Source organism: Peromyscus eremicus, chromosome 5, assembly GCF_949786415.1.
Source record: "Peromyscus eremicus chromosome 5, PerEre_H2_v1, whole genome shotgun sequence".
Classification (NCBI taxonomy): Eukaryota; Metazoa; Chordata; class Mammalia; order Rodentia; family Cricetidae; genus Peromyscus; species Peromyscus eremicus.
Window position 1 is genome coordinate 98,440,569 of NC_081420.1, and position 13,518 is coordinate 98,454,086.

At 47.9% G+C, this 13,518-nt stretch overlaps 1 protein-coding gene across 2 annotated transcripts; it reads left to right on the forward strand.

Moving 5' to 3' along the window:
* The first annotated feature begins 1,566 nt into the window (after positions 1–1,566).
* On the forward strand, positions 1,567–8,806 carry Atxn1l (ataxin 1 like). Of its 2 annotated transcripts, none has more exons than XM_059264016.1 (3): positions 1,567–1,678; positions 3,975–4,036; positions 5,443–8,806. In XM_059264016.1, exon 3 carries the CDS (start codon positions 5,563–5,565, stop codon positions 7,627–7,629), a length of 2,067 nt encoding a protein of 688 aa, XP_059119999.1. In that variant the 5' UTR covers positions 1,567–1,678; positions 3,975–4,036; positions 5,443–5,562; the 3' UTR covers positions 7,630–8,806. The 2 variants fall into 2 exon arrangements, with proteins under 2 accessions (XP_059119999.1, XP_059119998.1); XM_059264015.1 differs by having other exon boundaries at positions 5,446–8,806.
* Positions 8,807–13,518: the final 4,712 nt, after the last annotated feature.

Below are 13,518 nucleotides of genomic sequence, written 5' to 3' on the forward strand. Positions count from 1 at the left end.
ATTTATTATGTATATAGTGTTCTGCCTGCATGCCAGAAGAGGGCACCAGATCTCATTACAGATGGTTGTGAACCACCATGTGGTTGCCGGGAATTGAACTCAGGACCTCTGGAAGAACAGCCAGTGCTCTTAACCTCTGAGCCATCTCTCCAGCCCCCCAATTTGTTTTTATAAGACATACATAACCACTTTTTCAGCATAGTTGTAATCTGAACACAAAAATCAAGCATTAGCCAAATGTGGCGGTGTGTGCCTGTTGTGGTTTGAATGACAGGTTTTCCTATAGGCTCAGATGTTTGAATCTTGACGCTTTTAAGGTAGGTTTAGGAAGTATGGCCTTGCTGGAGGAAGTGTCACTAGGGACAAGCTTGGAGGTTGAAGGCCATAGGTGATTCCCAGTTGACTCTCACTGCTTTGCAGTTCAAGATGCAAAACCTCCGCTTCTGCTCCAGCTGCTAAGACTCCTGCTTGCTGTCATGCTTTCCACCACAATGGACTCCTAACCCTCTGGAATGGTAAGCTCAAAAAAAAAAAAAAAAAAAAACTTCTGTAAGTTACCTTGGTCATGGTATTTTATCACAGGAATAAAAAAGTAATGAATGCACCTGTAATACCATCACTTGGGTGATAGAGGCAGGAGCATTAAGAGTTCAAGGTCACCCTAAGCTACACAGTGAGTTTAATACCAGCCTGGGCTACTTGTGACCTAGTCTCAAAAACAAACAAAAAGCCGGGCGGTGGTGGCGCACGCCTATAATCCCAGCACTCGGGAGGCAGAGGCAGGCGGATCTCTGTGAGTTCAAGGCCAGCCTGGTCTATAGAGCTAGTCCAGGACAGGCTCCAAAGCTACATAGAAACCCTATCTCGAAAAACCAACCAACCAAACAAACAAAAAACAAAACAAAACAAAAAAACAAAAAACCGCCCCTCTCCAATCAGCAACCTTCCAAATCTCAAATCAGCCTTTCATTTTTGTTTTTACTGAAGCCAATCAAACTTTCATTCAAATATGAACTGGAATTAATAGGTGACACAGTATTTCAAATCAGTAGCCAAGCCCTCTGTTCACCAAACCAACTTGCTTTCCGCTGTCCTGAACCAAATACCTTCCTCTAATTCTCCGCACACTTCCAGGTCTCCAGTACTCGCTGCTTCTTCTGCTAGGTCCTGCACAAGGTCCACTTTGGGCTATTTCTTGACCCTTAAATAGGCCTGGGACCAGCACTCTCGCCCTGACCCTACAATGACCCTTCCATCTTCCCACTCCAGCAAATTCTGGGACTTCCTAAAGAGTTCCCCAGGGACCACCATTGTATGGATTTCTAGTGATGGCTTGTGAAAACTTCCCTAGGGAATCCGGGCCTGGAGAAGTAAGGAGACAACTACACACTAAACCCATCCAGAGGGATAAGCATTCATTTTCCTACCAAAGGGGGCGCTGGACATGATGGGCAGGCAGCCAGCTTCCTCCTCTTTAAGGTAGGCGGTGCTCCCAGGCCGGGTCGTGACGTCATCTCCCCGCGTCGGGGGCGAGATCCGCTTGACGCCATCTCCGGGCGCCCGGCTGGGGGGGGCCGCTGGGTGTGGGGCGGCTCCGGGGCCGGGGATGGCGGCGGCCGCGGTGGCGGCGGCTCCGGGACGAGCGGGAGGAGTCCAGGGAGCTCCGTGAAATGGGCCGGTGAGTGTCGCCTGGAGTGGTGGCCGCCGGGCTGGCCTGAGGCCAAGCGAGCCTGGGTTCGGAGCTCCGGTGGAAGGGCCCCCTAGAAGCCCGTTGCTTCACCGGGCCGAGGGCGCCCCAAACAGCGGGCAGAGAGAGCGAAAGAGGCCGTGCCTAGTCCTCTAGATGCTGCTTTCCCGCCTGGCCCGGAAGGCGGCTTCAGGCCCTGATAACCCGGCGGTGTTGTGCCCACGGGCCAGGATGTCCGAGTTCTCAGGGCGGGAAGGGGCCCCCAAACAAGGAAGCGTCGCCAGCGGGGCCTGGCCTCAGCCCGATATCCGACCCCCGACTCTCTAAACATAGAATGCCTTAGTTCAGGCCTTACCCTTGTCGGAACAGGGATTGAGGGATCATCAAAAGCCAGCCTCTGATCTCTACGAGGCTGCTCCCTTTCTGTGGGGCGCACCCCTTTCCCTCAGAGAATTTGGGTCTCCCTCAGGGTGCAACCCCTTGATTCCAATCCAGGCATGAAGAGGAGCTGTGTTCCCGTCTCTATTGGCAGGTCTCTGGAACGGTTCCTTTGCCCCTTAGCTCAGTTGGGTTCACAAGTTGTGTCCTTTCCCATGAGAAAATCTCCAGAGCTGCTCCATACACCCACACCCAGGTTTCAGATTCTGAAATGTTTTGCCTTGTGGGAACCGGGTGCGCAGGCTTGGCTTTCTTCTTTTGGGTTGGGGGTGGTGGTGAGGGCGCGGGTGGACTTATTGCCTGTTTCCATCCTTTCATTATCTTGTGTTTGCTAACTCCTTGGTGACCCAGAGACAGGTTTTCTTAGCTATTTTAGCTACAGAGAGCAAGCATCATTTTGGGAATTAAGGAGAAAGCTGAGTGCTGTCAATTAAACACTGTTGATGAAGAATGAATGCATGACTTGTACCCAATTTGTGATTTGTTTGTGGCACTAGGAATTTGTTTTTCCACATTTCCACATTTTGTGTACTCTTGAACTATGCCAATCTTAGGTAAATGTTGCCTTCAGTTGGATCGAGGCTTGCAGTATTCTGTGTGACTTTGACAGAACAGGCAGTAATTTCTCAGAACTAGTCAACACTGCTAACTCTGTTAAGACTTTGATGGCCCGTTTTTTTGTTTTTGTTTTTGTCTTGTTGTTTTCCTTCGAGATAGGCTCTTAATGGAACCCAGGCTGTCTTCTGACCTACTATAGACTTGAATGTAGTTGAGGATGACCATGTCCAATCTGTGTGATGCTGGGGATCAAACCTATGGCTTGATGCATGCTAGGCAGGCACCTTAGCAACTGAGCTGCATCTAAAACCTTGAAAGGTTTAATTATTGATGTTTCTGGCAAGTGTAGATTCAGATATTGGTAGCTTAGTAATAGTTTTGTTCCCCATTGCTAGCTACATAGATTTAAAGGGATATTTTCAGTTTCTTTCACGTTTCATTCAGTAGTATGAAGTTGTCACTTAGAAAGTTTTACACACACACACACACACACACACACACACACACACACACACACACAGAGGAGCCCTTTTAATTTTACTAAGAAAATCTGTTAATATGGCTTTCACTTTGAGTAACTCCCCCTTGACCTCTTTTTCTGTCCCAGAAACTTAAATAATTGTTCTTTTTCCTCTAGTGCCACCTTTCTTATTTAAATAATCTCCACATTTGCAAACTCATAGGCCCTTAATAAAGGTGAAACTCCCTGCTTCTCATTGTTCACATGCAAACAGTATTAAGTCTCCCATTTTTATTTGTGCATTTAAGCAAAATTTGGATTGGGAATGAGTCTAATCTTTGGGAGACTAGGGTAGAGAATAAAAAATATTATGATAAAGAAACCAATGAAACTTGATACATGAAAATTTCTCCCCATGGGTATCTTACCAAAATTAAAGCATAAGAGATCTTCTTTTTCCTTCTTTTCCTCCTCCTCCTCCTCCTTCTTGTTGTTGTTGTTTTGTTTTTAATTTGTGTGTGTAGGCCAGAGGCCAGTTTTCAGGAGTCGATTATCTCCACAACGTGGGTCCCAGGGATGGAACTCGGGTCATTAGGCTTGGTAGCAAGTACATTTACCTGCTGAGCCATCTTGCCAGACTTGGAATTTTTTATTCCCCTTCAGTCTCCTGGGCACTCTGGGTAAATGTGCTGTTACTGCTTGGGTAGAGAATGAAGCAAGAGCTCATGGACTTTGATGGTTTCTGGTGGCTTTGGAATTACCTTTCATGATGACCTGGGGAGGGTGACAGGTCAGACTCCTGCTTACTGCATTCTTATTTCTGTCTTGCAGGCTCCCAAGCCAGAGGGGAGGACACTTACTAAAACTGCTCAGAAGTACCACCAGAAGCTCAGGTAATACAAGCACTTTGGATTCCTTGTTATAGGGAAAAGCATTTTTTTTTTTTTTTTTTTGCAAGTGACAATGGAAAAACAACAGAATTCAGCCTGATTGGAAAAATTATTGGTAAAGTTCATATGCATTGACATGTTCATATGAAAAAGATGCTTTCTGATTTTTTTTTTTTTTTTTTTTTTTTGAGATTGGTTGTTATTTAGCCCAGAGCAGCCTCTGATTCATTATGTAGCTAAGAGCGACCTCAAAATCCTGAACTCTTGACTCCTAAGTACTGGGATTCTATACATGTGCCATCACAGTGGCTCTAAAAAGATGCTTTTCGACAGTGCATAAAGTGATTACAAAAAGGGACAGTAAGGGAAAGGGGAGAGAAGACTTTCTTCTGAATCATATGGACCTAAAAATAGTAAGTGGCCATGTGTGTGAGGAGAGATGGAACCAGAATTGTATGAAGTCATACCCAGAGCAGACCTACAGTGGATAAGGAGCTGCTGGCCAAAGAAACAAAGGGGAAAAAAGAAGGCAGATTGAAAGTGATCAGTACGGAGAAAAGAAGTCTGACCAGAGCAGGGAACGGGAAGTCCGTGTGAAGTCAAAATTGTTTGGCTGCTCTTTAGAGAGGGTGGAGAAGAAACAAGTTATAGAGCAAGCGAAAATAATCACTCTTCTTATGGGATCCAAGTTAGAATGTAAAGTTTCTTGGAAGAAGAAGAACAACAAAAATACTATATTTCATAATATGTTTAGAGAACAAGGGTCTTGGGGTTTTTTGTTTTTTGGAGCTAGGATGTCTCTGTGTAGCCCTGGCTGGCCTGGAACTCACTCTGTAGACCAGGCCTGCCTCGAACTCAGAGATCCATCTGCCTCTGCTTCCCAAGTGCTGGAATTAAAGGCAAATGCTGCCACCACCCGGCTGGAACAAGTTTTAGTAATAATAATAATAAAAAGAGACAAGCAAACCTCCTCAGCATTTAGTGACATGAATTTAGCCAGTCTTAGGATAGAAGAGATGGGAGAAAGTGAGATCATAACTCAAATTAAGTTGAGTAAAGGAAGCAAGAATGAGGCCATACATTGAGGGAAAGAAGATGCCACATTGATCTCCCCACACGTGGGAGGAGACTGTGAAGAGCTAAGGGCCTCATGAAAAGCATGACTAACCCAGAAGATGGTCATGGAACCCTCGGGTTATTTATGCATCTTGAATGTTCATCCTTGGAGCTCTTTGTGCTTTGTGGTTTTCCTGACTGGTTTTTTCTTTTCTTAGGCTAACAGGTGAAAAGACAGCCTTCTTTTCTCACCACTCTCCTCTGTTACAGCTTTCTACTTGGGTGCAATTCTTGATATTTTGTTTGACTTGATTCCCTGGGTTACTTTTTTTTGCCTCTGGTTTGTTCCTTAGCAGATGTGGGCACCCCAGCCAGCAGCAGAGAAGGGTGCAGGGAAGCCACAGAGAAGTCCCTTCTGATGCCCCAAGGAGCAAGCAAACCCCATCCAGGCTCCAGGAACACCGCAAAGCAATATGAAACCTGTTCATGAAAGGAGTCAGGAATGCCTTCCACCAAAGAAACGAGACCTCCCTGTGACCAGCGAGGACATGGGGAGAACTGCCAGCTGCTCCACAAACCACACGCCCTCCAGTGATGCCTCTGAATGGTCCCGAGGGGTCGTGGTGGCCGGGCAGAGCCAGACGGGAGCCAGAGTCAGCCTCGGGGGCGATGGAACTGAGGCCATCACTGGTCTGACAGTCGATCAGTATGGCATGCTGTATAAGGTGGCTGTGCCACCTGCCACCTTTTCACCAACTGGCCTCCCATCTGTTGTGAACATGAGTCCCTTACCCCCCACGTTTAATGTAGCGTCTTCACTGATTCAACATCCAGGAATCCACTATCCCCCAGTCCACTATGCTCAGCTCCCATCCACCTCACTGCAGTTTATTGGGTCTCCTTATAGCCTTCCTTATGCTGTGCCACCTAATTTCCTACCTAGTCCCCTCCTTTCTCCTTCTGCCAACATTGCCACTACTCACCTTCCACACTTTGTGCCATATGCCTCACTCCTAGCCGAAGAAGCTACTCCTCCCCCGCAGGCTGCATCCCCAGCCCAGCCGTTTAACAAGTCCTCTTCTGCCACCTCCCCACCCGGCCAGTTGCCACATCACTCCAACGCTCAACCACTGGATCTTGCTCCAGGCCGGATGCCCATTTATTATCAAATGTCTAGGCTACCTGCTGGATATACCTTGCATGAAACTCCAACAGCAGGTGCCAGCCCCGTTCTTACCCCTCAGGAGGGCCAGTCTGCTCTCGAAGCAGCTGCTGCCAATGGACAGAGACAGCGAGATCGAAATGTAGTCCGACGAGAAAGTGAAGCCCTTGATTCCACCAGCAGCAAGGGTGAAGGCCAAGGACTGGTGCCGGTGGTAGAAGGCATGGTGGACGGACAGTTGTTTTCAGGTTCTCAGACTCCACAAGTGGAGGTGGCGGCGCCAGCACACCGAGGGACCCCGGACACCGACCTTGAGGTCCAGCGGGTAGTTGGCACTTTAGCTTCTCAGGACTATCGTGTGGTGGCAGCTCAGAGGAAAGATGAAGCCAGCCCTCTTAACCTATCCCATCATACCCTTGACCATCAGGGTGAGGGACGAGGGTCAGCCAGGAATCCTACAGAACTGGTGGAGAAACATCAGGCCCGTGTGTTCTACCCTCAATCCCATCAGGAACCAGTAAAACACAGACCTTTACCCAAAGCAATGGTTGTAGCCAATGGCAACCTGGTGCCCACTGGAACTGACCCTAGCCTGCTGCCTGTAGGCTCGGAGATCCTGGGGGCACCAAGTCTGGACATGCAGGCCAGAGCCACCTTCCCAGACAAGGAGCCGTCACCACCTCCCGTTACCTCCTCCCACTTGCCCTCCCATTTCATGAAAGGCGCCATCATTCAGCTGGCTACAGGAGAGCTGAAGCGGGTAGAGGACCTCCAAACCCAGGATTTTGTGCGCAGTGCCGAAGTGAGTGGGGGGCTGAAGATTGACTCCAGCACAGTTGTGGACATTCAGGAGAGCCAGTGGCCTGGGTTTGTTATGCTGCATTTTGTGGTTGGTGAACAGCAGAGCAAAGTGAGCATTGAGGTGCCTCCCGAGCACCCCTTTTTTGTATATGGCCAGGGTTGGTCCTCCTGCAGCCCTGGGCGGACTGCACAACTCTTCTCTCTGCCCTGTCATCGGCTCCAGGTGGGAGATGTCTGCATCTCTATCAGTTTACAGAGCTTGAACAGTAACTCAGTTTCTCAGACCGGCTGTGCTCCCCCAGGCCAGCTGGCTATACCCCGAGAAAGGCCTGAGAGGACAGTCTTGGGGCCCAGAGAACTCTGTGACAGTGAGGGGAAGATCCAACCTTCAGGAGAGGGTTCCCGGGTGGGAGAGCCCTCCCAGCCTGAGCCTGGTGCTCAGGCCTGCTGGCCAGCCCCAAGCTTCCAAAGATACAGCGCGCAAGGGGAGGAGGCACGGGCTGCGCTGCTCCGCCCCTCCTTCATTCCACAGGAGGTAAAGCTGTCCATCGAAGGGCGTTCCAATGCAGGAAAATGAACCTCTTTCCCAGCCCAGGACTGGGGCTTTATCCCCAGAGGTGAGCCTCACCGTGAGCAGCCAGAGGATTTGCACATGCCAAGCAGAGAATGGTTCTCTTGGCAGTGAGATTTGAGGGAAATAGGAGGCATGAAGACAGCCTCCCAAAGCAGGATCTGTTGCTCATTAATTACCCCATGGCATCCTTTCAGGACAGCCCTAGGGATGCTGAGATGAGGAATAGCAGGGTTGGAGCAAGAAAGGGCGGGAGTGCACATAGGATAAGAAACATTCCAAAATCAGGGCCTCCCTGTTTTTTCCTACTCGGTCCTGGCTCCTGCAAGGGAAAGTACAGGCTTTGGGAGCAGGTGGCAGAGGGAGCAAAGAAAGAGCCAAAAATGATCCACAGCTTATAGTAGCAGTAAAACTGTTTTCTTTCTTTTTTCCTCCCCCTCCCTTTCTTGTGGTGGGAGGGCAGGAGGCCCAATGGTTGAAAATGAGAAGGTTCCCACCCAGAACTCTTCTTGTGAGAGACGTGCACTTTAAAGGGTGATTTTTGTTACAGATGTTTATGGCTGGGGTTGGGGTTGGGAAGCACCATGATCTACGGAACTCTCCTTGACCCTTTGCTTCTGCCCATTGCCATCTCACCTCCCATTCCTCTGTAAGGCTTTCTAGCAGATTAGGGGCCAAAAGAGAGAGGAGAAATCCCTTCAGGGCTGAGAATGAAGGACTGCCTTGCCGGGACCCAGTCGGGGGCTTTGGGGAAAAGACTTGACTGCTAGATGATGGGCCCTAGGCAGGGCTTTTGAAAGGTGGCTGACCCAACAAAACTCCCACTCCACGTGTCAGGCCTGCTTTGACATTTCCCTGAGTCTCTAGTAGTGACTTTGGAAAGACCTGGAGGACCTTTTCCTCTAGGCACCCACACTCCTCCATTATCTGTCTATGTTGTGCCTAAGTGCCTGCGCTGCCCCCGCCCTTCTGCTGCCCTGACCTCTGCATGGTGTCTTGATCTGGGCCTCACGTGTAGCTGCACTGCCTTTGTCCACTAAGACCTCTAGTTTTTGGTGTATAAGGGTCTCTGGTTTCCCTATCGGCTCTAACTTTTATACTTAGAAACTCAATCATGTCCTCTTTCACTGGCAGTACTGTAGTGGAGAAACAGAAGAAACCATGCCCTAAGCTGAGCATTTCCCATTCTTGGCCCCTCCCATCTCAATCCATTGCCTCTCAGCATTTTGGCATCTCCAAACTGCCCTTCCACTGTCAGCTCTGAAAGTCCAGGACAGTCCTTGTAACATCTTAGCGGCTGTTTCCTTGTGTGGTGGTGGGTTCTTCTACAAAGAGTAGTTGCTGTCTTGGGTGTGTTTGCTGCCATCTCCCTTAAACCACATTTCACCTGCAACTTGTAGTGTCAGCTTGGGCTGTAGGATTCCACTGGGTATTAAGATGTAGGCTCCCCCACCAACTTTCAGGTGGTTGAGTATTTTTTGTGTGGATTTTTTTTAAAGGGGGAGTGTGTGGTTCTTTAGACTCTTGAAGGCAACTCAGGGTATTGTCCACCCAGCTCTCTAGTTAGACTTCTCCTAGAGTATGATTGTGGCATTTCCTTCATAGATAGACTTGGAGCAGTCAAGACCTGGCCTGTCATCAGGAGTCCCACACTTCTGAGGTATGAGCAAAACTTAAGGCAAGTCTTATGATCTCTCACTCTTTCACTTCCTCCCCAGCTGCCAAATGGGGATAAATAATCTTACCTACCTCCTGGGGGGAGGGGAAGTTCTGAGAATGGAGTCATTCTTAGTGTTCAGGTGCTAAAGGTTCTTTTCGGGAATAGAGTGACAGAAGCTGGCTGGCGGGCTGCAAGCCCTACATTCTGTTTCAGACCTTGAGAGCAGATACCTGGTCAGCAAGCTTTTCGGGGAACATCCAAAGGAAGCTGCTTAACTTAAGCTGACAAGTCCTTAAGTCTAGGAGTTTTGTCAGAGTCCCACACCAACCTTGTGCTGTGGTGGAGATCACGTTCTTTCCCCTCTCTTGCCCCCATTCCCTGATTGCTGCTTCTCTGGCTTATTTCCTACAGCGGGGGCCTGTGGGGTTGAGTCTTGAGGAATTCTCTCAAATGAGAGCTGTAGGAGAAGGCCGCCTCTCTGTTTGGTGAGCAACTCATTCCTAGGGATTAATGTCTGCATGGGTTTCTTGAAAGCCCCCTTTCTCACACGAAGGTTCATCCTGGGAATTTAGTGACATGCACTGTAGATGCTCAAGAAATGTCTACCAGGGATACCACTGAGCTTCTTCCTAATGGGGCCAACGTGCATCTGGTTGTAGTTGAAGTCAAATCACTCTCTACTCACACTAGTTGTAGCTTTCTAGCCTGGTAATGCCCGCTGAATCCTGGAAAAAGAAATTATTGAAGACTTGGCCAAATTGGGCACTGACCTTTCTGCTGTGGTTCCTTTTTTTATCCCTGTCTGATAAAGTAACAACAGTAACTCCCTTAATATGGTGCCGTGCATTCGTAACACGCTTTTGCTGAGCTGAGGGCTCCCTTTCCTGGTGTGCACCCCTAGAAAAGAATGCTTGTCAGAGCTGTGGCAGTGCTTACCCTAAGTGTGGAAGAGACATGAGTGGTCTTTAGAATAAGCATTTCAGTGGGTAGCTGTCAGCTTTTGGGGACTGGGCAGTTGACAAAGATCAGCCTGTTCCCAGTCAGTGATAGGACATTCCCAGAACTTGGAGAAAGTTCTGAAACTGAATGGAAATACAGATGCCAATTTAGAAGAAGGGGAACTTGGTAAAGGATAATGGGTAATCTAAGATCATCCTTATCAAGATAGGAAGTGGGGAAGGGGCTTGGGCCCTCAGAGGTGAGGGAGGAGCCTGAGTAGAGCTAGACTGACCCCTCTTTACACTTAGGGTCCCATTTGGTCCTGACACCATGGGCTTTGCTCTGTGCTGCTTTGGCCACTGCTCTTGTCTGCTCACTGTCCTGCCTGTTGCCCATTTAGCTCCTGTCCTTCATGTCTTTGGCCATGTAGACTAAGCTCAGACATCCGGTCTATTCTAACTTGTGTTCTACCAGTGTTTCTGCACAGCACAGTCATGTTAGACAGGGTTGGTCTGCATGCTGTTGATGGGCTAGTAGATCTGGAAGGATGTGGCTTCAGTGCTGCCAGGAGCCCGTTGGCTCCAAAAATTTGCCTGTCTTGGAGAGAAATAGCGGGTCCTACTAGAGACTGCCTTTTCTCTCTTTTATGGTACTTTGTAGCGTGTTTCAAGACAAGAAGAACCAACCATGTTAGGTCTTGAGCCAGGATCCTAGTAGCATTCCTCTAGCCCCATGTTCTGGGGTTGAGAAAGAGTTTGAAGTTTGGCTGAAATAGCTCCTCCATTTGGGTTTAATTTTCTTTTGCCAGTGGGTATCCTAGGCCTTTTAAGAGACGAACAGGATGGTGGCATGATTTAAACCTGCATTGAGTAGGCATATTGAGTGGTTACACTGGCATGAGCTGAAGGACATTGGGAAAGGCTCAGGCCTTTGGAGTAAAGATAACCAGATTCATTGAATTGGCCATGGGAGATTAGGCCACAGTCCTAGAAGCAAACAGGACAGAGGCCAAGTTTTAGAGAGGTGTGTTGACCTCCTAGAATTAAGTTTACTAAACTACACTGAAGCTATAGTACTTTCTAGATCAGAAAAGTTGTACACTACAGTTGAAGAGCTGAATTCTACTATAGATGGATGTTAGCCTTTGCTTGGAAGCCTTCACCTTCTAGCTTCCCCAGGGTTGGAAAGGTCTCCCACATTATGCAATAATAAAATAAGTATCTGGGTCTTTGCAGCTGTCAGTTTTTTTCAACTCTAGGATCCATCTTTGGACCTAAAGCCTGGTCTGGGCCTAGGATGACATTGGCCCTTGATTCTAGAGTTGGTTGCATTCTCTCCTTACCTGCAGACTATGCACAGTTCCTGGGGCAGAGGGAGAAGTGGTATGGCTTGCCCTGTTGAGCCTCCTCAGCAGGAATAATAGTAATAAATGCACTTTTCACATTAAAGGTTTCTTTATTAGTTCTCCTGTTAAGCCTAGGCTCTTCCCCTAGTAGACTGCAAACTCAACATTCTGTGTGATCCCAAAGCCATCCACTGCAAACGCTTAGCAGTAAAGATGGCCTCAGACTGGGTTCCTGTCTGCAGTATGTGTGACAGCAGCCCATGTGCCTTTACCTAATGTCAGACTTGGAAGCGTTTAGTCTGTCTTTATGTTAGGGGGTCTTAGGTACTTCAGAGAGAGAGAGAGAGAGAGAGAGAGAAAGAACAGATAACACAGTGGTTTTATGCCCACCTCACCCCCTGCCAGGGACTTTGTGTGTAGTTGTCAACTGTGAAGGTTGGTGAGCTGCTGGTATTGCTGAGGGCAGGTTGGACCCCTCATTTGCTTCATGTGTGCACTCAGTGAATTGGATTGGGGAAGAGACTGACCGTACTCATGGCTAACTTGAAGTATTAAAATACGGCTGTCCTCTACACACTTCCTAGTCACACAGGATCCCTGTAGCCAAAACAGTATATGTTCCAGCTGCAGAGAGCAGACTGCTCTCAGCTTGCACAGCACCTTAGGGGAGGGAAGAATATATGGATAGGTGATAGGGGTGGAGAACAGATGGGGATTTTGTCATCCAGGTGGTTTTAGGGTCCTAAGGAGTAGAGAAGGATGGCACTGGGGAGGTCTGGATGGATCTGATTTGTGTAGGAGTTCCCTGTAGATAAATTACTGATCCCCCAACCACTATCCCCAGTATGTAATGGCTGAATTAATATGTAATCAACTGCATTGTATCTAAAGCCTTAGAACTAGTCAGGTGCTCCTCCCACCCAATACCATTTCTTACCCTCTAATCCTACCTGATCTTTAACAAAGCATTAATAATTCTAAGGATAATCTCTATTTTGTTGTGCTTTTTTGTAACTGTTTTAAATAAATCAATTTGTACTGTATATTTGTACTTTTGTGAGATCCTTTTTGCTGTTTTACCATTTTAAGTCTCTGTACTTGGCTACACACAGATTGTATTTTTATTGTTAATGCTCTTCTTATGGATACCTGCATTTAACTTGTGGACTATGTAAACACAATATATATCAATATCTATATATCTATATATCGATCTATATAAACTACTAGCTTTTCCTTTTGGTGTTTGCGCCTTTTTCCTATCTCAGTTTGATGGGTGGCCATTGGGGCAGGATCACTTGGGAGTAAACATGGTGTGGTTATTGGTGAACTTGGCAAATGGTGGGAGCTACCTGAACTGTGGTTTGCCCCCACTGGTCAGGGTTTCAGAGTCTGGGAATTCTACCTATAGGTTAAGGTCGGCAGAGTCAGTCAGTAGGACCTGTAGATGTCCTAACTGCTGGCCTTAACACCAGTGGCGTACTCTGGCATACTGCCACACACTGCTGAAGTGATCCCAGTTATAGCCACTGCTTCTGACTTTAGAAAGTTTGCCACCAGGAAGTGGTGAAACACTCAAGTACCCTTATTTACTGTGTACCATAAACTATCCTAAGTGCATTATCGATGATCTATTGCTGTTACTACCATTTTGTGACAGGAATTAGCGAACTGGCTCAAGTTACACAGTAATGGGACAGTGGGTTTTTGGGTTCTGGGTTTTTGTTTTGTTTTGTCTTTGAAACAGGATCTCTCTATAGAGCCCTGGCTGTCCTGGAACTCACTGTGTAGATCAGGCTGGCCTCAAACTCTCAGAGATACACCTGTCTCTGCCTCCCAAGTGCTGAGATAAAAGGTGTGCATCATCACACCTGGCTTGTTCTGTGGTTTTGGTTGGTTGGTTGTTTTTGCAATGGTGGGGATCAAACCTGGGGCCACCAGCATGTTAGGC

Coding starts and splice junctions, on each gene's coding strand:
- Atxn1l (XM_059264016.1), top strand. CDS start 5,563: ATGAAACCTGTTCATGAAAGGAGTCAGGAATGCCTTCCACCAAAGAAA.